Consider the following 23,715-nt stretch of genomic DNA (forward strand, 5'->3'; position numbering starts at 1 on the left):
AATGTATTCCTACTACCATATTTTGTATTTCTTTTTTCTTTTTCTTTTTTTTTTCCTTTTTTGAGACAGAGTCTCACTCTGTCGCCCGGGCTGGAGTGGAGTGGCACGATCTCGGCTCACTGCAACCTCTGCCTCCTGGGTTCAAGCAATTCTCCTGCCTCAGCCTCCCGAGTAGCTGGGACTACAGGCACGTGCCACCAAGCCCAGCTAACTGTATTTTTTTAAAGTAGAGACAGTTTCACCATGTTGGCCAGGTTGGTCTCGAACTCATGACCTCAGGTGATCCACCTGCCTTGGCCTCTCCCAAAGTGCTGGGATTACAGGCATGAGCCACTATGCCCAGCCATGTATTTCTTGAAAATATAAAAACAGGCTGAACCTATGAAAGAACCACACAAAAAAACACAAGAAATGTAACTATAAAATACATAAACACATAATTTTACTTCCAAGTAATTTTATTTGTTCTCAGATTTCTGTAACTTAATAAATTTGATCTAAACTGAGATGAGTCATGAACATAAGATTACAGAATCTCACCATATCATGCTCCCTTAATCAACGTATTAGAATTTCTACATGGATTTAAATCAAGATACAACCATTTCTCTATTTTAAGCCATCCTAATGTATCTATTTATTATCCAGAATTTCTTGAAAAAAATAGTAAACATTCTTAGAAATATTTAAGGAAAAAAATGACAAATTATACAATGTCAATTCTGTAAGTTACTGTAAATTTTAGGAGACACTAAAGACTCTCATTTACACAAAACACACACACAAAGCTGCTACTGATGACTTACAGTGCAGACTCCATTTGGGTAATGTTCTTTTACATAAGCTCTCAGAGCAGTTTCTACTGAAGTTCTCCACGATTCAACTGCATTTTCTACTTCACAGGGTCTTGGATCAGTTGCCTCCTTTCTTAAGTGATCAAATTTAAAACAGATTCTGTTCTTTGGATCCAAAAACTTTCCATTTCCCAAGTCGCCATGTTCTGTTATCAATACCTTTGATTATGGAATGAATTTAGAGAAAAAAAAGGAAAAAAACAGCATTTCAGTACTAATACATCATAATTACACTCATTTCAGCTTCTTCCTTAAAACTATAAAACAATTCTATTCCAGGCATATATTTTAATCATATGGTATGACTATTAATACTTCAAACGAGTTGACTATCCAGACAATGAGGTTACTCTCATCCAGTGCAGAACAGATTTCCTCCCAATATAACTTCCAACTACTGGTGGAAAAAAATGCAACCTCTAAAAACACTGTTCAAGTGGGTTTGGTGGGTTTTCTGCTTTGAGAACTCTAACAGGTTACAGTGTCTGATATCAAACTCTAGTTCCTCAAAACTACAGAACTTGTGAGAACGTCCAATCAGGTTGGTTACCTGAATGGTTTTGGTCTGGTGCAAATCCTCTTCGGTGTATCCCCCACCTTGCCTCTGGGCCCACAGTCTTACCTACTCTGAAGTATCTGCTTCTTGCTTCTTAAAAACCACATTGACGACTGATTTTAATTGACTTCCAAATATTTAAAAACACAATTCATTTACATAAATTTAAATTATACATCCACAATGCATAATGTATTATCTGATATTCTGTGCTTTATTTAAAAAATTTCCCCTTTTCCTTCCCTTGCAATTCTTCCAGTCTTTTGACTCCTTAGCTATCTCGGGACTTATCCATCCCTCTGATGTATATCATGCTAACAACACACGACACACCTTTCTAAATTTTTTTCATAGTCATAAAATCTTACAGATAAAGATATACACATGTCTATATTTGCACACACACAGAATTTTTTGGTCATTATTTTACTGCACTTGATCTTAGCCAAAAGGCCGAGAAGCGATTGGTCATTATTTTATAAGAATGTGATGAAAACACAAACACAAACACACACTCTTCTCTGCATCTGGCTTCTTTCAACATAAACATCCTATGGAAATCCCTCAAAGTCAGCTGATGTATTTCTCACCATTCTTTTAAATGGCTGCATAATGTCCCATGATGTGATTATAACATAATTTAGTCTGCCAATCCACTACTGATGTGCCATCTCTTTATTTCTGGGCTGTTTCCTTTTTAGGGGAAAGGAGGAACACATTAAAAATGGTGAAATAAGACTGGGCATGTAGCTCATGCCCGTAATCCTAGTGCTTCGGGAGGCCGAGGGGGCAAGATGGCTTCAGCTCAGGAGGTTGAGACCAGCCCAGGCAACATAGTAAGACCTTATCTCTACAAAAAATTTTTTAAATTAGTCAGTCGTGGTGGCATGCGCCCATAGTCCCAGCTACTCAGCCCAGGAAACTGAGGCTGCAACGAGCTGTGATTGTGTCACTGCACTCCAGCCTGGGTGACAGAGCAGGACCCTGACTCAACAACAACAACAACAACAAAGGTCAAATGAGTACCAATGTACATATATTTTAACATACGGATGTTTCTATTTCCATTGGATACTTTTATTTCTATTGAATAAATTCCCAAGCAGTGGTGGTAGGGACAGCAGGTATTGTAATTTTTAATATATACTCCTGTGACAATCCAAATTTCTATACATATATGAGAGCATGTTTCCATCCATATTACCACCAATGATAGGCATTATAGCTGTTTTTTTAGTCTGATGGGTAGAAAATATATCATTTTAATTCCACCGACTACTGATAGAACTAAGTATGGCTTTTCACATTTGTGGGTCATTTGCTTTTCTGTGAGCAAATATATTAAAATATTTTTATCTGGGGTCTTTTTCTTATCAATTTATAAGAGTTCTTTAAGATAGGTTTCATTCTACAGTTAAAAACATTAATATACAGTAAAACGTCCATCTTTTATACTTCCTGGGTATCCAGTATTATTTAAGATGGTCTCCCTAGCCCTGTATTGCACATGTAGACTCAGATTTTCTTCTAAAATTTTAGTCATTTTTCACATTTTTAAACCACCTGAAATCTATTTCTGTATACTGTATGTGACAGAGGTCTAACTTAATTTTCTTCTTGATAGAAACCAGTTATGCCAATATCTGTATAAAATTTTTTGTATATTCTGAGACTAAATTCTGGTTCTCTATGCTGCTCTACTGATTTTTTGTCTACTCTATACACCACCACATTGACGTAACATTGGCTGTAAAACAATTTGTACTATCTGGTAAGGCAATTCTCCCTCACTGTGCTTAATGTTTTTTTTCATATATATATGTGTGTGTGTGTGTGTATATATATATATGTGTGTATATATATATATGTATTTCTTGGTTATTTCAAGCATGTGCTTTTTTTTCCACATAAACTTTACGAAAATATTGACCAATTAAAAAAAACCGATCAGGATTCTAATTCAAATTTCATCAAATTCATATATTACTTTTAAAATAATTTAATTTTTTATCTAAGAATGGAATTTAGAGCACCTTTCCATTGGTCAGATCCTGTTTTATGTGTTTCAAGACTATCACATTTTCTTTTTTAAAGTTCAGGGGTACGTGTGCAGGTTTATTACATAGGTAAACTTGTGTCATGTGCATGTTGCACAGATTATTTCATCACCCAGGTATAAAGCCTAGTTCCCATTAGTTATTTTTCCTGATCCTCTCCCTCCTCCCACCCTCCACCCTCTGATAGGCCCCAGTGTTTGGTTCCCCTCTATGTGTCATGTGTTCTCATCATTATCTCTCACTAATAAGTGAGAACATGTGATATTTGATTTTCTGCTAAGATACTGTGTTAGTCTGCTAAGAATAATAATGGCTATCAGCTCCATCCATGTTCTTGCAAAGGACATAAAGCTTGTTCTTTTTCATGGCTGCACAGTAGTCTATCATGCCACATTTTCTTCACCTAGTCTATCATCACTGATATTTAGATTGATTCCATGTCTTCGCTATTGTGAATAGTGCTGCAATGAATATATGCGAGCATGTTTCTTTATAACAGAATGATTTATAATCCTTTGGGTATATAACCAGTAATGGGATTGCTGGGTCAAACGGTAACTCTGTTTTTAGGTCTCTGAGGAATCGCCACACTGTCTTCCACAATAGTTGAATATACACTCCCACCAACAGTGTATACGCATTCCTTTTGCTTTGTAAGCTCACCAGCATCTGTTATTTTTTGACTTTCTAATAACAGCCATTCTGACTGGTTTGAAATGGTATCTCATTGTGGTTCTGACTTGCATTTTTCTAATTATCAGTGATGGTGATCTTTTTTTTTCATACGCTTGTTTGGCCTCAAGTATGTCTGCTTTGGAAAAGTGTCTGTTCATATCCTTTGCCCACTTTTTAATGGGGTTGTTTTTATCTTTTAAATGTAAGTTCTTTATAGATGCTGGATTTAAACCTTTGTCAGAGGCATAATTTGCAAAATTTGTCTCCCATTCTGTAGGTTGTCTGTTTACTCTGTTGACAGTATCCTTTGCTGTGCAGAAGCTCTTTAATTAGATCCCATGTGTTAGTTTTTGCTTTTGTTGCTTGAGAAGACCGTCACTATTTTCTTCATAATCCTATGCCTTTTTTTGATGAAGCTTATTCCTGTAATTTTTACCATTATTTTAAATTGAATTCCCTGCCACACTCTGACCCCCACCATTTCTAGTTTCAGGTCCTTACTTGCTGTAATAAAGGACAACTAATGAGTTTTGTATCCTTACCTTAAATTCAGACTTCTCCCCAAATTCTTTTATTAGTTCTAATATCTTTTTTTTTTTTGGTTGGAAGTGGTATTACTAGTGTCTCTTGGTATTCCTAAATATATAAATCATGTCACAAAGAAGTTTTCTTTTCCAAATTTTACAAGTTTTCAAGTTTTTGTCCTATTTGCTACCTCTCCATTTATGATAAATGATAATGCTGATAAGCAGGCATACCTAGCTAATTCACATTTTAACTAAAATTGTTTTAGTGTTTTACTTTATGACATTAACTATTAACTTTTGTTAAAGTCTTTCATATTTAAAAGGTTTTCTTCAATTCCCTATTTTACTAGAATTTTTGTTTTTAATGAGAAAATGGCTACTGAATTTCTCAAATCCCTTTTCACCGTCTATTGATACATCATAAGATTTTTCTTTTTGATTTATTAATATGTAAGACCAATCTGTCTTATATTGACCCATTTTTGCATTTCTGTAAAAAATTCTATTTAGTTTTGATATATTATTCTTTGGATATATTTCTAAATCCTATTCGTTAGTATCTTACTTAAAGTTTTAAAATCTATAGACCATGTGAAGTTAGTATACTGTTTACCTTTTTTATCTTTTTAGTTTTAAATATTTAATATTAAAATTATGCTAGGTTCATAAAGTGATTTTGGAGGCTATCTAACATTTTTAAAAGACACAGCAAATTTTCTTATAGCAATTTATGCCCAAAAATAATTGTTAATATAAGAGGTACAAAGATGTTTAATATAGCATTATTTATAGTAGTAAAGAAAAAGCAAAAAAACTCCAAATCTTCCCAGAGATAAAATAAAATTTGCAGATTAATACAATGACACTCTACATAGCTTTGTATATACACACACGTATCTATAAATAAGCTTAAAATTTCCCTTCAGTTACAAGTCACCTTCTAGCCTAGTCTTTGCTTGTCCCCGTAGCTATGACTACATATTACAGAATGAATAATGCCAAATAAAAGCTTTGACATGATTAGCCACTAAGAACTTTCTCTTATGTTCTTTCTTAACCACTTTCGCTTATGTTCTACCTACTAGTTCTTCTTCATAGTGTTTTACATAGGCTGTCCTTCATGCAAGCATGAAATGCATTCATACAATCACTATTTATTAGAAACTCTAAACCAAAAAAAAAAAAAAAAAAAAAATGCTAGTGATCTTTTGTGGCTTTTCTTAGCTTAGCAAATCTAACTTGTATTTTGGAAAGAAGAGATTTAAAAATTACTAAATGCTAAATTACTCACACGAAGAACTGTAGAATTCCACAGCAACCAAATTATGATATAAATCTACTAACATATATTCTAGACTTTGGATTAATATAGGATTTTCTTCTCAGAAAAAAATAAGAAAGTAAAATCTTAAATGAATTACATCTGAGTATTTCTAAAAGGGACTTTCTGCTAATAGTATTATTGGTATCAACAAAAGAAAGTAAAACTTCAATTACTTGCCCATAAGTGGTTATGATTAAAATATGAATAATTTTTTATCTTGAAGCATACCACTTCACAGCTCTTGCAGGATACCTTAACGGTTACAAACAAAACAAAGAATAGCTAGCTACTGTGTTTATATGAAACATACCTGATCTTCATAACCTTCAATTTTTACTGGAGTAAACTGGTCCAAGTTATACTGTGCAAATGCACTAAAAAGAAGAAAATGGCAGTTACTTAAAATTATATATTTAATGGTTTTTAAAAACAATGGTCAAAAAATTCACCCATCAATAAAGTCTCCTCCTATATTGCACATGGCAAAATAAACAAAATTGTAATTCTCCATTACTGAACTTATACTAACTACAAATATCGACATGGCTATTTTAAAAACTGAACAATGATGTCCAGCTTTCAATGTTTAGCAAAATAAAATTAAATCAAATATAACTTGGCTTTTCATTCAAGACCCTGAAAATAAAGGTTACTGATAAGAGATGCATCCAATTATTCAAGTATATATTTACTATACCAGGAAACAGACTAGGTGCTGTGAGAGTTGCAAAGAATACTTAGATATATTCTCTGATCAAGAGGCCTACAGGTGAATAAGAGATAATGGATAAACATAACCATAACACAAAGTATAAAGCATAGTAAGATAATTACCAATGAAGCACTGCAAAGAATGCTTTTTAGAAAAAAAAAAAAAAAAGATTACCTTCTGTTGAGGCAACAGTGAGAAGAGAAGAGAATTGGGGTAATTTCTTAATAACTGTGATACTGAAAAACTGACTTGAAAAACTAGGTAGGCTCTGGTTTATGGAAATTGGAGGGATGAGCAGAAAAGAGTAGAGGGACCGTATGAGCACAACGCCTGAGAAAATAAGTTAGGTACAACATCACAGAAAGCACCAAGCTCAATGCCTGGCACGTAGCAGGTGTTCAGTTATATTTACTGAAATGAACTGAAAGGCTCTGAATGATGGAATAATTACTTTATTTGGGACACAGAGCAGAGTCACAGAAGCTTTTTGAGAAAGGAGAACACAGAAGTACTTCTAAAGAAGATTAATTTGGCAGCAGTGTATATATGATGAATTGGGCAGTGGAGCAACAAGAGCCAGAAAAAGCAGTTAGGCCGTTGCTAAGGTTAAAAACTGCAGAGTGTGAGCTAGGAAATGGTGACGAGATGGATCCAAGAATAAAGCTACTCTCTCTCTACTCTCACAGGAGTAAAGAATAATACATTACCATATATTTGTGTAGAAAAAATTCTCAAGAGTATAAAATATTATCTAAAAATTCTATTTTTAAATTAAATCTACAATCTGGGAAATCACTGTCACTTAACAGAAAGGATATTGAGAATTTCCAATCTCAGAAATATATCTCCAAACTTAATCTTCTTGGAAACTTTCCAGATTATTCGGGATGGCCAGGCATCCACTGAATTTTCAGGTATTAGCTCCTGAGTCTCCTTTAGAAAGGAAAGCTTGGTTAAACAAAGCATTATTGATGAGTTAAAAGGAGACTAGTAAATGTAAAAACAGCAAAGTAGAATTAAATCATTAGCTGTTAAATTCTTGATACTGCATGCTCAAAAAAGATGACAGTGAATACAGAAGTGTACGAGGGTCAGAAAGAAAAAAGAAGCTATGCACTTCTGATTTTCCTAATTCATGAAAACCGTAATTTTCCTAAGAATAAACTCAATACAGCCAGGGCATTATTAATCCTGAAATGATTTATCCAAAAGTATGTTTTAAACTAAGTCACTTAGCTAAAATTTTGGATTCATTTTCCAGTAAGGTCATATTTAAATAAGTTTAAACAGTAATTTGGGCCCAGGCTGGAATGAAAGCCTTTTATTGCCCAAACCACCATCCACCTCTAACTTGGGAGGAGGGGATAGAGGAAGAATAGGAAATCTGAAAAGGAGATAAATAATATGAAATAGGTTAAAATTTCATCTTAAAGGCTCAAAGTAAGTTAAATGGTGACATTACACAGTACAGTAGAAAAGGTACTCATCTAGGAGTGAAACTATCCAGATTTTGCTTCAACCCTATCATTAACTAGTACAGGCCACCTCACTTACTTTATAGATATAAAAACAGTAGTTTGGACCAGATAAATTCCAGTCTCTTCAGTTCCTAAAACTCACTTTATGCACCCACTCATCATTCATTCATCCACCCCTCCATCTATGCAAATACTGAGCTCATATTATAAGCTAAGCATTCTACTAGACACAGTAAAAACAATGTTCTCCCTGCTCTTGCAGAATTCTGTGGCCCAATCAATTTCTAAGTCACCTGTTAACTGTATTTAGATTTTTACACCCTTTCCATCAAGTTGTATCTTATACTTTTCTCCATGCTCTTCCCTCAGTTTAGCCATATCGTTTCTCTTACTGTTAAAATCCTGCTCATTTAAAACATCTCAGAAATCACCTTTAAATAGAAATTAAAAATTTCTTCCTTTGGGTTATAAAGGCCTTTCATATGCCTCTATTGTATTTCATTTCACTTGGTCTGATATTAAACATGTCTAACTCTCCATTGGAAAATCCCTAAGAGGCTTATTTATCTCATCATCACAGTGAAGTCTGGCAATGTCTGTTGAATAAGAAGCTATTTCTGGGTATTTCAAAGTGTTCTTGACTTGACAATACCAACTCTTCAGTATGTCTAATTTTACTCTGAAACATACTGAGTTGGTACCTTTTTGTAAAGATGTCCCATTACAACCACTCTAAAGAATAATTGTCATGTTTTCCCCCCTACAAAAAAGGTAAGGGGCAAAGAAAAAAAAAAGAGATAAAGCAATAAGGCAAAGGTGGAAGAAAGGAGGAAATGTAGATGTATGTGGGAAAGATGTATTTGTATAAAAGAAATTCAATATCAAAAAGTGCAAGTGAAAAAGAAACAGTCTATAGCTATACACTTACTCTAGTGAAACTGCCACTGGAAAACATTCTAAATGCTTTTATAATGTCTTCTGAGCTTTTGTTATGTAGTTTTGGATGGCCTCAATGATAGGTAACAAATTATTATCTTTTGAAGACAAAAGTAATTCAGAACTAAGTGGGGTGAAGAACAGGGTAACACTATTTTTGCTCAGAAATTATTTCATAGAGAGCACACTGAACCACAGTAACAGCATTCTAAAGTCAAGTCAGTGACTCACAGTATATATTCTGTACTTCACAGACACCCAGAGATGTCTACAACATGAACTTAAATGGATAGTTTTGAGAAACTGCATACTACTGAAGTCAATCAAACTCAGTATTTTTTTTTTTTTTAACTAGTAGGCAAACATTTGCTGACATTACAACCACATGCAAAGAAAATCTGAAGTTTCTAGTAAAGGTTTTGATGAGTTTTTTCTTAGGGTCATACTATAAGCATCATATTTTATCACAATTACCGATGTCCTCAAATGCTCATTTGCTTAAAAGATCAGAATACGATGCATTTCCTATTACAATGTACATGAAGTGTGGACCACAGCTGTTCCAGAAATTTGGTTTATAATAAAAGACAAATGTAGCTCATCTTCACATTTCTCTTGCAACAAATACAATTTATTTAAATTAAATCTAACAATCATTAACAGATCAATAATTCTTTGGACAAATAAAAGTCCCGTACTTTCACGTATCTTGAGTCAAATGTATAACTATTTCATGCTATTTATGAATAGTACTCTGACCAAGTTTCTCATTTTCTTGACTTAAAAACAATCCACTAATTTTTGCACCAACATGAAACAACCCACAACTTATTTAACATAGAGAATGCAAAGGAAAAGCTTACTTTGAAAGTACTGTTCATAAACGCTGTATGTTTCTTTTGCATCCATAAAACTTTTGTCAACGTTTTATACAATTATAAAGAAAATTAATATTACTTTGATAAAAAAATTTCAATAAACTTTAAAATATTTAGGAGCAAGTGGTCATTTACTCATGAATTGGTAACTAAAATCAAAAGGATAAACTACACTGATTCCTATGAAGCACTTTAATATAATTAACGGGTGGAGGCAACTCAAGTGTCCATTGGCAGATAAATGGACAAACAAAATGTGCTATACACATACAATGGAATATTATTCAGCCTAAAAAGGAAGGAAATTCTGACACACGCTACAACATGGATAAACTTTGAAGACATTAAGCTAAGTAAAATAGGCCAGTCACAAAAGGCAAATACCGTACGATTCCACTCCTAAGAGGTACCTAAGTTATCAAATTCATAGATAGTTGAATGGTGGTTGCCAGGGGTTTTCAAGTATCAGCTTGAAAAGATGAAAAAAGTTCTGAAAATGGATAGTGGCTATGATTACACAACAATGTAAATGTATTAAAGCCACTGATCTGTACACTTAACGGGTAAAATAGTATGTTTTATGTGTATTTTCCACAATTAAAAAACTGCTACAAATAACAGGAATTTTAATCACAAGCAAATGCAGATATGCCTACAAGTCTGTCGAACCTCTACCTTCATAAAGGTCATATTATTTATTTTTTAAAGACTTCAATTGTTCGAACAATAAAATGAGAGAAATTTTCACCATCAGTCAGATTTTTCTTTTTCTTTTTTTTTTTTTTGAGATGGAGTCTCGCTCTGTCACCAGGTTGGACTGCAGTGGCACCACCTTGGCTCACTGCAACCTCTGCCTCCCAGGTTCAAGTGATTCTCCTGCCTCAGCCTCCCGAGTAGCTGGGACTACAGGCATGTGCCACCGCGCCCAGCTAATTTTTGTATTTTTAGTAGAGACGGGATTTCACCATGTTGGTCAGGGTGGTCTCAATCTCTTGACCTCGTGATCCGCCTGCCTTGGCCTCCCAAAGTGCTGGGATTACAGGCGTGAGCCACCGTACCCAGCCATTAGTCAGGATTTTACATATTGGTTATTATACTAGGATGAAAAGTAGCTGACTGGATGGATACTAAACTTTCTTTGTAAGAAAGAATGCACTATTTCATCATTTTCAAATGAGTAGTAGAATCAGTAAGCCTAAAATAAGTCTCTAGACTTTATTTTGGGAGGAGAAGTAGGCAGAAAACCAATTATTTCTCTGAAATTGCAGGATAGCTGTGAAAAGTCATGGCTGGGGTCACTGGTTCAAAGATGATGTATTAAGATTTAGAATTGCCTACTTCCTTAAATCACTCAAAAATTCAGTGTGCATGTATGTGTCAGGTACTATGTTAGGCATTTATGAGTAAATAAACTCCCAACTTTAAAAGCTCTCAAAAGCTATTAGGGTCAAACATAAAATAAAATGCAAAATCTACATAAAAATGGTAGCAACCACAATTTCAAAATAATTTTTTCCAACTTTGCAAATGTCAGAATATAGTATTAACTGAGGGTATAAGCCACGCTAGACACACAGTGAATAATCTCATGTCATAGTTGTACCTCTAAGTCCTTCTGTGATGAAAAATATCTTTCTCCTAGCCTGCCTAGTAGATACATATAAAATCATACACATTTGAACTTGATGTGCAAATATCTATGTCAGAGATTAGTGCTTTAAAAACACTTTAAGGCTGGGTGTGGTGGCTCACTGAGCCTGTCACCCCAGATCTTTGGGAGGCCGAGGCGGGTGGATCACAAGGTCAGGAATTCGATATCAGCCTGGCCAATATGGTAAAACCCCATCTCTACTAAAAATACAAAAATCAGCCAAGTGTGGTGGTGTGCGCCTGTAGTCCCAGCTACTTGGGAGGCTGAGGCAGGAGAATTGCTTGAACCCAGGAGGCAGAGGTTGCAGTGAGCCGAGACCACACCACTGAACTCCAGCATGGGCGACGGAGTGAGACTCCATCTCAAAACAAAACAAAACAAAAACACAAAAATACCCCACACACTTTAAAAACATCTCTCATTTTCCCATGTCATTTTAGTTAGGTTAGTATAATAAATAATACTTACTGGGCTGCTCCTTCCCTGAGAAGATTGTCATTATTAAGCAGTAACCGAACATCTGCAAAACAATTATTGTGTTATCTACATTATTATTTTTATATGTTTCAAGAATGTAATGAATGCAGATTATTTTGGTGATGTATTAACACCTCCCACCCCAAACACAAGCAAGATCAAAATATCACCCATGACCAAAATAACCAAACACACACCATAGTATTAAAAAAAAAAAAGAGGTTTTGGTTAGTAAATATGAAGGGGAATGAAATACAAATACATATTCCTTTACACCCTTAATAGTCAATGCAGGCAGACTACAATCCAAGCGTGTCCAATCCATGGCCTAAGACAGCTATGAATGCGATCCAACACAAATTCGTAAACTCTAAAACATCATGGGATTTTTTTTTTTAAAGCTCATCGGCTATTGTTAGTGTTAGTGTATTTCATGTGTAGCCCAAGACAATTCTTCATCTTCCAATGTGTCCAGAAGATTGGACACCCCTGCTGTACGTAATATATCTCCAAGGAACTAAAGGGGAAATAAGCTACCCTGGAAATATGGTATGTTAAAGTCTGCAGAAAAGATTTAGGATTATTCTTATTTTTGAAGGTGACTTCAAAAATAATATTTTTATTGAAAAAAATCCAAGAACTTTGTAAAACATAAAAGAAAAAAAGTCACATACGGCTCTCACCAAAAAACCAAATTCTTTTCTAGTCTTAGTGTATTTTCTGTCATTATTTTTCCCAAGCACCTGGCGATTTCACTTAGTTGCAATTATAAAGTAAATAATACAATATATCCTAATTTTTCACTAGATGAAAATAACACAAACAACCTAAATATCTTCCATTAAAAAACTGGTTAAATGTAAAAAGATTATAGTTCTTACATAGAGTGTGAAACTAGGCAGCCATGAAAAATAATGTACACTTATATTTACCAACAAGGAAATACATTTGTGACATAATAGGCAGGAACAGAAAAATTTAGTATGTATATTATCATGTTTATGTATTGTTAAATATATTTGTTAGTTGAGAGATGTTTGAAGTAATTCATTTGAACAATGGGGAACTAGAAGGTAGAATTGTGTGTGATGTTTAGATTCTTTTTTGTACTTTGGAAAGTTTAGAATGACTATGAATCATTTTTACAATAAAGTCACTTCAAAAGAAAAAAACCCACTGCCTATTCACATACCTCACCTCTTTTCATCAACAGGTCCTTATTTAAAAAACAATATCCTTTGCTAACCACTGAAATACTACTATTTAAATTTTGAAATGAACTGATTTTAAACAATGGATGCTTCTGCCTAAAAAACTATTTTAAAAAATGAGAAATTTATAATTACTGTTATTTTTATCCCACAAAGTGGGAAGTTCTATTTGACAAATATGATTATTTTATTTTCAATAGTTTAAACACAATGAACAGCAATACTGCATGGACAGTATGCCTATTCCAGTTCCAAATGGGTAAATGATTGAAAAATAAGATTTATGTGATCAGTTAGCTCTACTTTGGAAAAAAATGATAAATTCATGCTTTTATCATAAGAAGAGTAGAAGAAATAAAGAGGATAATTTGAATAAAATATTTCTCTTAAAGAAGAAATCAGGCTGTGGCTCCAAGCCAGGCAACACATAAACCACAAGGTGGAGGACAGGAGACTTAAGGAATATAGATTTCAGAGCCCTAGTCCAGATCTATGACTATGTGTTTGAGAATGAAGACCAGAGATCCATGTTTTAGTGATTCTAACAGAGTTAGCCTAGGAAGCAGCATTTGGGAAGCATCTAACTGTTAAGGTTTTATTAACTTTGTAATTCTAAAATTTTGTGGCTGTTCTTGGAATCATTCTGACACTGTGGTTTTCAATAAAAATAGAAAATAATCACATTTATATGATATTTCCCTTCAAATAATTTAATTCTTTTCTAACTCCTTTTTTTTTTTTTTTTTTAGATGGAGTCTCACTCTGTCACCCAGGCTGGAGTGCAGTGGCGCGATCTCAGCTCAATGCAACCTCCACCTCCTGGGTTTGAGCAATTCTCCTGCCTCAGCCTTCTGAGTAGCTAGGATTACAGGCATGCACCACCCACACCTGGCTAATTTTTTTTTTTTTTTTTAAAGTAGAGACAGGGTTTCACCATGTTGGCCAGGCTGGTTTTGAACTCCTGACTTCAGGCGATCCACCAGGATTGGTCTTCCAAAGTGCTGGCATTATAGGCGTGAGCCACTGTGCCCGCTCTTTTATCCCTTTTATCTAACTCTTAAATATTCTTTCGGTTAAAATTTATTAGATAAATCCTATATCCCCACTTCTATTCCATAGCTTACTCTCTACCCAGGCCTATTTAATAGGCTCATATTGAATGCCCAAATTTACTACAACTCAACAGAGAATATATTAATTCAATGTCAATTTCAAATAGACTTAGGAAAGCAATTTCTAGGATGCATACATTCTTTTAGGACTTTCCTGATTAAATATGCAGGGCATTTAACTCAAGGTAAGAAAAGTATGTAGAAAACTTCTCTTAAAATTCTATTTATTCTTGGCTCTGTGAATTGTACAGTTTGGAGGCTACTGACTTTAGTGCAGTCTCACCATTATCAATTTAAGTTACATGCCACTTTTTGACCCTAAGGAGGAAGAGACTATCTTCTTTAATCCCCCAATCATCAAATATATTAATGTATATGTAGGTTACAGAGGTTGAATATTAAAAAAGAAGTTAAATCTTACAGGAAGTGAAAGTACTTCTGAATTCTCTCCAACTCCCCAGTTCACTACATAAGATTTTGTAGTTATACTAAATAGCAGATTTTAATTTCCAGATTTTTTTACAACATCAATTTTCCATTCTGCCTTCTAAGCACAGCTCAGTAGTTAAATTTTAAAATGCGTAAGAACTGCCATATGTAATTGTAAGCACTAAATCATGTATATTGTAGTTTGTGGATGATCTCAGGGACTTCTAGGATAATTTTAACTTTATACAACTTTTGCCTCACTTTCTGACTTTCAAAACTAATCTTTCCTGAGGTGAGATTCCATTATATCTTTTTTTTTTTTTTTTTTTTTTTGTAGAGATGGGGGTCTCACTATGTTGCCCAGGTTGGTTGCAAACACCTGGCCTCAAGCAATCCTCCTGCCTCAGCCTCCCAAAGTGTTGGGATTACAGAAGTGAGCCACAGTGCCCAGTCCTATATCTTATACTAAGAAAAAAAATGATTAAACTTCTTAAAAAACATTTAACTAGTTTACTATGTAGAATGTTTAAAAAACTGAAACTGAAGAAATGTAAATTCACTTCTAAGACACGGTAAAGTTCAAATATATATGAAGAAGAAACAACACATTTATAGACAGTACTTGAAAGTAATGTATTCTTCTAACAACATAAGAAGTTTTATAAAGAGATCACTACAGGCCATTTTTCTTTCAAGCATGTTGTTCTTACTGCTGAAGAGCAGCTACTGTTACAGTCTATAGCAACCAGGAGACTTTACAGCAGTTTAAATTTCAGATCTATGGGTGAATAATTATAAAAATGTCTGCCAGTGAAATTTAAGGTAAGGCCTACTGTGAAGTGATTTACAAGACATAATTTAAATAACAAATTGTTTTTACATGTGCTGTCAGGCTCTATGCAGTATGAAAATGTTTTTTCCCTTTTTCTTTTGGCTGTCCATACTGACCTCATAGGATTTTCTTTAAAAGAAATACGAAAATTCTTCTCACAATTCCAAAAAATATATGGTCATGAGGAAATACCTGTTGTCTTTTTTTTTTTTTGGAGATAGGGTCTCATTTTGTTGCCCAGGCTGGAGTACAATGGGTGTGATCTCGGCTCTCTGCAACCTCCTGGGCTCAAGTGATCCTCCCAACTCAGCCTCTCAAGTAGCTGGGACTACAGGTACATGCCACCACACCTGGCTAATTTTTTTCTTTTTTTTGGTAGAGACAAGGTTTCATTATACTGCCCACGCTGGTCTCAAACTCCTGGTCTCAAGTGATCTGCCTGCCTCGTCTTCCCAAAGTGCTGGTATTATAGGAGTGAGTCACTGCACCTGGCTTGTTGTCTTTTTAAACTATTTAAGAGTTCTAGTGAAGAAATATCTACTACATGTGCTTATAGTTTTACTTAAATAAAACAATTTACCAAAAAGACTCTCCTTTCCCAGAATGAGGATATATTCTAGTCAGTGATATGAATAAAATTTATTTTAGTCTTTAAAAGGGTTAATTTGCTAACAGAATTATCATATATAAATACATTATATTCTAGCCATTATAAAATCCAGGCTAACATATTTTCATTGTAATTCAGAAAACAGATTTTTCTGCATACTCTCCTTAGCTTACTTTGATTATTTTGGTATTATTTTAAAAAGAGGGCTTGATACATCAAGCCTAGTGTTATAAATCAAACACTCACCATTAAAAACCTCATTAAATTCTCCAGGAGGGGCATGAATGATGAATTTTGCTGCTATACGCACCTAAAATAGAAAGAAAGATATAAATGTTCCATATCATAGGTTTCCGCTAAAATAAGCATAAAACATGCAAAACTATACTATTTCAAAGTTCTACTGAAAATGGCTTAAGATTTTAAATACAGTGACACTTCTTCACTCAGTCACCTTAAGATCACTACTGTTTGAATAATTTAATATAATCACAACATACAGACTGAATGCAGATAAAATATACAATACAGTTAAAGATCCAAAGCTGCCTACAGATAAACAATTTCTTATTTTATTTAACTTTAATTTTTTATTTTTTGAGATGGAGTCTCACTCTGTTACCCAGGCTGGAGTGCAGTGGCATAATCTCAGCTCACTGCAACTTCCGCCTCCTGGGTTCAAGTGATTCTCCTGCATTAGCCTCCCAAGTAGCTGGGGCTACAGGCATGTGCTACCATGCCCAGCTAATTTTTTGTATTTTTAGTAGAGATGAGGTTTCATCATGTTGGCCACGCTGGTCTTGAACTCCTGACCTCAAATAATCCGCCTGCCTCAGTCTCCCAAAGTGCTGGGATTACAGGCATGAGCCACCACATCTGGCCTATTTTATTTCATTTTATTTTTTGGAGGCAGGATCTTGCTCTGTCACCAGGCTGGAGTGCAGTGGCGTGATCTTGGCTCACTGCAACCACTGCCTCCTGGGCTCAAGCCATCCTCCCGCCTCTGCCTCCCAAGCAGCTGGGACTACAGGCATGTGCCACCACACCTGGATAATTTTTTGTATTTTTGATAGAGAAGGGATCTCACTATGTTACCGAGGCTGATCTGGAACTCCTGAGCTCAAAGGATCCTCCCATCTCGGCCTCCCGAAGTGTTGGGTTTACAGGCGTGAGCCACTACGCCTGGCCAACAATTTCTTATAAGCAATTTTATTTCTTCTTAACTAAAGTGAAAAAAACCAATCACAAAATTTTCTATGTGTGAAGACAAGATGCATTTAGGTATAAATAAAATGAAGAACAATGATATACATATTCGACTAAAAAGTCACAAATTAGTAATACATGTAGAAAAAAAGGAGAGAGGAAAAGTCTAAGTTCAAAAGGTTTAACAGGAGACCTGACTAGATCTTAGGATATCTTAGTTCAAAGACAAGTAGGAGATTAAATATCAACAGGTGTGCTAACAGGCGTCTTTTAAGAAAATAAAGCCTATTTTGATAAAGAGATTAATCACTAATGAAAACGTATCTGAGAGAGTAGATGATGTGCCTAACATAATAGTTTAGTGAAAGCACCTTAACTACGTATAGGAGCCATCCAATCACACTACATGGTACCTCTGAATAAGCTGAGGTAGTGTCCCTGAAAGTGTAGTCCTTAGGCAAGCAGCCTCGGCAGCACCTTGTCAAAAATGCAAATTCATTGGCCCCAGACCAACTAACCGAATCAGAATCTCCAGAGACAGGTCCTGGGAAACACCATTTAAACATTTCCAGATGATTTTTATGCACATTCAAGTATTCACTGTATGAAGAGACCATCCTTGGCAAAAACAAGCCTTGATTTATTTTTATATCTACCACTTTGATAGCACTATCATTGCTTTGATGTAGAAACTAAAAATAATGGAAAGAAAAGGAAATGGCTGTGTATGTTTGTGTATGTGTTATGTGTGCATGTATATGTGTCTAAGTACAGATAGAGTTTTCAGAGGAGAGAAACATGGAAAAAAGGTATAGATGGCTAGAATGAAGATGCTCCTAGTTAGAGGTCACGTGTATGACAAGGCCTTCAAAAGGTCAGAAAACGTCTATTAAAGACAAAGGGAATTTTTGTAGCTTTGAACTTGGAAGCAGCATTTTGTAATTAATAGAACTTTAGGTTCTGGAATCAGACGGAACTTTCTCTGTTTAGTTACCTCACCTAAAAAGTGCCTATAAAATAGTAACTAGCTCATAGAATTTTTGGGAAGAGTAAATGATCTCAAGTACTTGGTAAGCCCTAATTTAAATACCAATTTTTGTTATCACCTTATCATCTTTTTGTTATCTATCTGGTATCTGACAACAATCACAGATTCTGCTTCAAACTTCTTAGTGTTCCAAACTACTGCTGACTGATAACTTCAGGGTGGGGCTGGTCACTGAAAGATGAGGCAAGATTAGAGGGCTGGGACTTCCGACCCACCTCCTAACCTCCACTCCAGGGAGGGGAGAAGGGCTGAAGGTTATGTTTATTATCAATCGTCAGTGGTTTAATCAATCATGCCTACGTAATAAAGCCTCCATAAAAACCCATAAAGAGGGTTTGGAGAGCTTCGGAAGAGCTGAACACAGGGAGGCTTCTGGAGGGTAGGGTGCTTGGGGAGAGCATGGAAGCTCTGCTCCCCTCCTCCATACCTCACCCTATGCATCTCTTCATCTGTATCCTTTACAATAAACTGGTAAATGTAAGTAAGCATTTCCCAGAGTTCTGTGCGCCACTTTAGCAAATTACTGAACCCGAAAAGGAGGCCGTGAGAATCTGGATCTATAGATGGTCAGTCAGAAGTTCCAAATGCCTGGACTTGCGACTGGTGTCTGAAGTGGGGGAAGGAGCAACCTTGGGGACTGAGCCCTCCACCTGTGGGATCTGACTATCTCCAGGCAGCTCCAGGTAGATGGTATTGGAGTTAAGTTAGATGACACTCAGCCGGTGTCCACTGTAAAACTGATTGCTTGATTTTTGGTGGGGGACTCCCACCTCTCCCCACCAAACACTGGGTCACAGAAGTCTTCTGTGTTGACTGTTGTGCTGAGTGGGAGAATAGGGAAAAAAAATAAGTGTTTTGTCCACACACAGACATGATACCAAAACCATGATCCATTAAAAACACAAAACAAAACAAAACAAAAACTGGTAAGCTGGACTTAATAAAAATGTAAAACCTGCTCTGTGGAAGACTTCTGTTAAGAATGAAAAGACAAGTTTACAAAGTGGAGAAAATATCATCAAATTGCATACCCAACAAAGGATTTTTATTCAGAATATATAAAGTACCCTCAAGATTCCAACAGCAAGAAAACAGTAAGCAAAGGACTTGACACTTTGCCACCAAAGAGGATATATGAGACAGGTAAGTGCACAAAAAGATGCTTAATATCATTAGTCAGTAGAGAAATGAATATTGAAATCACGAAATACTACTACATACCTAATAGTATGACTAAAATAAAAAGGACATAACACCCAGTGCTGGTGAGGATGCAGAACAACTGGAACGCTCATACATTTCTGTGGAAATGCAAAATCATTCAACCAATATGGAAAACAGTTTGGTCATTTCTTATAAAATTAAGCAAGCACACACCATAGGACACAGCAATCCTACTCCTAGGTATCTACCCTTTAGAAATGCAAACTTATGTTCATATAAAAACTTATTCACAATTGCTCAAAATTGGAAGCAATCTACCACCCAAATGTCCATAAATGGGTGAACAAACAAATAAACAGTGCTACATTTACACAATGAAATATGACTCAGCAATAAAAAGGAACAAACCATTAATGTATGTGACAACTGGAATGAACCTCAAAAGCATTATGTTGAATAATATAAGCCAATCTCAAAAGGTTACATAGTAACTCTACAGTATTCCCTATATATGACATTCTCAAATAAACAATATTAGAGCAATGAAGAAAAGATGGATGGTTGCTAGAGGCTGAGGGGTGGGGAAGGGGAAGAGTGTGACTACAAACAGAGAAATGAGAGGGGGAAAAGAAACGGAGTTCTGGGGTTGATGGAACTGTACTAGTATATATCTAGATTGTGGTAGTTACATTGATCTATACATGTGCTAAAAGTCATCAAACAAGAGTACTTACTATATACTAATTGAAAAAATAAAATTTTTTATGTGTTTTCAAAACACATTGCTTCTAAAACATTTAAGAGTACTATTAAAAGGTAAAACATACATAACAATTTTAAAAAGGCAAGGATAGAGTAGGGCATAGGCCACTGTGCATGCCAAACATACACAGGAGCCTATTATGATTATGTAAACATCTTCATTTTCTTATCCCCTTTCTGCCCCTATCCCCTTCCTATTGAGATAAGGAGTTGTTAGGAAGTTTTTAAACTGAAGTCTTTTGATCACTACCACAGGCAAGAAATTAAAAATGTGATAACAAAACCCTTTTAGAATTTTGAGGTAATTATTAACACTCCTAATGACTTATACAAACACTACCTATAAAACTGGCTAAATTAAATTCCCGATAGCAAGCAGTATACATATAGTATATTTAGTAATGCATTTAACTAGTTGAGATTTAAAAATTTTAGTTGTTTCCAAAAAAGGCAATATACCATTTAGAATTTTAGTCAGCTCTATTTTGGGTTTTCACCAAGAAAGCAAAAATGATCTGTACTGCATTTTTATTCCATGAACTTATTTGCCCTTGCGGTTGCACTAAATGTACACAGTAATCAAAAGGTATTACTTGTCTTCCACAACATCCAAAGTGAATGGTGGGTCAAAAGTACCACTAAGGGTTGGGAGGGTCAAGGGAGCAGACTAGCTGAGAACCCCAAACACAATGTGGATTAAACCAACTGTGCCTGAAATACTTTAATCTGGTTCTTTCTGAATTTCAAAAGGTTAAGAATCTGACCTTTAGGGCGGAGCAAGATGGCCGAATAGGAACAGCTCCAGTCTCCAACTCCCAGCGCGAGCGACACAGAAGACCGGTGATTTCTGCATTTTCAACTGAGGTACTGGGTTCATCTCACTGGGGAGTGCCGGACGATCGGTGCTGGTCAGCTGCTGCAGCCCGACCAGCGAGAGCTGAAGCAGGGCGAGGCATTGCCTCACCTGGGAAGCGCAAGAGGGAAGGGAATCCCTTTTCCTAACCAGGGGAACTGAGACACACAACACCTGGAAAATCGGGTAACTCCCACCCCAATACTGCGCTTTAAGCAAAGAGGCACACCAGGAGATCATATCCCACACCTGGCCGGGAGGGTCCCACACCCACGGAGCCTCCCTCATTGCTAGCACAGCAGTCTGTGATCTACCGGCAAGGCAGCAGCGAGGCTGGGGGAGGGGCGCCCGCCATTGCTGAGGCTTAAGTAGGTAAACAAAGCTGCTGGGAAGCTCGAACTGGGTGGAGCTCACAGCAGCTCAAGGAAACCTGCCTGTCTCTGTAGACTCCACCTCTGGGGACAGGGCAATAACAAACACAGCCAAAACCTCTGCAGACGCAAACGACTCTGTCTGACAGCTTTGAAGAGAGCAGTGGATCTCCCAACACGGAGGTTGAGATCTGAGAAGGGACAGACTCCCTGCTCAAGTGGGTCCCTGACCCCTGAGTAGCCTAACGGGGAGACATCCCCCATTAGGGGCAGTCTGACACCCCACACCTCACAGGGTGGAGTACACCCCTGAGAGGAAGCTTCCAAAGCAAGAATCAGACAGGTACACTCGCTGTTCAGAAATATTCTATCTTCTGCAGTCTCTGCTGCTGATACCCAGCCAAACAGGGTCTGGAGTGGACCTCAAGCAATCTCCAACAGACTTACAGCTGAGGGTCCTGACTGTTAGAAGGAAAACTATCAAACAGGAAGGACACCTACACCAAAACCCCATCAGTACATCACCATCATCAAAGACCAGAGGCAGATAAAACCACAAAGATGGGGAAAAAGCAGGGCAGAAAAGCTGGAAATTCAAAAAATAAGAGCGCATCTCCCCCGGCAAAGGAGCGCAGCTCATCGCCAACAACGGATCAAAGCTGGACAGAGAATGACTTTGACGAGATGAGAGAAGAAGGCTTCAGTCCATCAAATTTCTCAGAGCTAAAGGAGGAATTACGTACCCAGCGCAAAGAAACTAAAAATCTTGAAAAAAAAGTGGAAGAATTGATGGCTAGAGTAATTAATGCAGAGAAGGTCCTAAACGAAATGAAAGAGATGAAAACCATGACACGAGAAATACGTGACAAATGCACAAGCTTCAGTAACCGACTTGATCAACTGGAAGAAAGAGTATCTGCGATTGAGGATCAAATGAATGAAATGAAGCGAGAAGAGAAACCAAAAGAAAAAAGAAGAAAAAGAAATGAACAAAGCCTGCAAGAAGTATGGGATTATGTAAAAAGACCAAATCTACGTCTGATCGGGGTGCCTGAAAGTGAGGGGGAAAATGGAACCAAGTTGGAAAACACTCTTCAGGATATCATCCAGGAGAACTTCCCCAACCTAGTAGGGCAGGCCAACATTCAAATCCAGGAAATACAGAGAACGCCACAAAGATACTCCTCGAGAAGAGCAACCCCAAGGCACATAATTGCCAGATTCACCAAAGTTGAAATGAAGGAAAAAATCTTAAGGGCAGCCAGAGAGAAAGGTTGGGTTACCCACAAAGGGAAGCCCATCAGACTAACAGCAGATCTCTCGGCAGAAACTCTCCAAGCCAGAAGAGAGTGGGGGCCAATATTCAACATTCTTAAAGAAAAGAATTTTAAACCCAGAATTTCATATCCAGCCAAACTAAGTTTCATAAGTGAAGGAGAAATAAAATCCTTTACAGATAAGCAAATGCTTAGAGATTTTGTCACCACTAGGCCTGCCTTACAAGAGACCCTGAAGGAAGCACTAAACATGGAAAGGAACAACCGGCCATTGCAAAAACATGCCAAAATGTAAAGACCATCGAGGCTAGGAAGAAACTGCATCAACTAACGAGCAAAATAACCAGTTAATATCATAATGGCAGGATCAAGTTCACACATAACAATCTTAACCTTAAATGTAAATGGACTAAATGCTCCAATTAAAAGACACAGACTGGCAAACTGGATAAAGAGTCAAGACCCATCAGTCTGCTGTATTCAGGAGACCCATCTCACACGCAGAGACATACATAGGCTCCAAATAAAGGGATGGAGGAAGATTTACCAAGCAAATGGAGAACAAAAAAAAGCGGGGGTTGCAATACTAGTCTCTGATAAAACAGACTTTAAACCATCAAAGATCAAAAGAGACAAAGAAGGCCATTACATAATGGTAAAGGGATCAATTCAACAGGAAGAGCTAACTATCCTAAATATATATGCACCCAATACG

At 36.3% G+C, this 23,715-nt stretch overlaps 1 protein-coding gene and 1 pseudogene across 1 annotated transcript in view; both read right to left on the reverse strand.

Moving 5' to 3' along the window:
- LOC105475615 (capping actin protein of muscle Z-line subunit alpha 2) overlaps positions 1 to 23,715 on the reverse strand; it is a 61,577-nt gene that overhangs the window by 13,665 nt on the left and 24,197 nt on the right. The window contains exons 2-5 of the mRNA XM_011731040.2: positions 16,566 to 16,629; positions 12,117 to 12,168; positions 6,304 to 6,367; positions 807 to 1,013 (exon numbers count right to left, since the gene is read on the reverse strand). Of these exons, the coding sequence (XP_011729342.1) occupies positions 807 to 1,013; positions 6,304 to 6,367; positions 12,117 to 12,168; positions 16,566 to 16,629 (387 nt within the window). The remainder of the gene's footprint in view (positions 1 to 806; positions 1,014 to 6,303; positions 6,368 to 12,116; positions 12,169 to 16,565; positions 16,630 to 23,715) is intronic.
- LOC112425593 (U2 spliceosomal RNA) lies at positions 1,750 to 1,875 on the reverse strand (annotated as a pseudogene).

This window comes from Macaca nemestrina, chromosome 4 (assembly GCF_043159975.1).
Source record: "Macaca nemestrina isolate mMacNem1 chromosome 4, mMacNem.hap1, whole genome shotgun sequence".
NCBI lineage: Eukaryota > Metazoa > Chordata > Mammalia > Primates > Cercopithecidae > Macaca > Macaca nemestrina.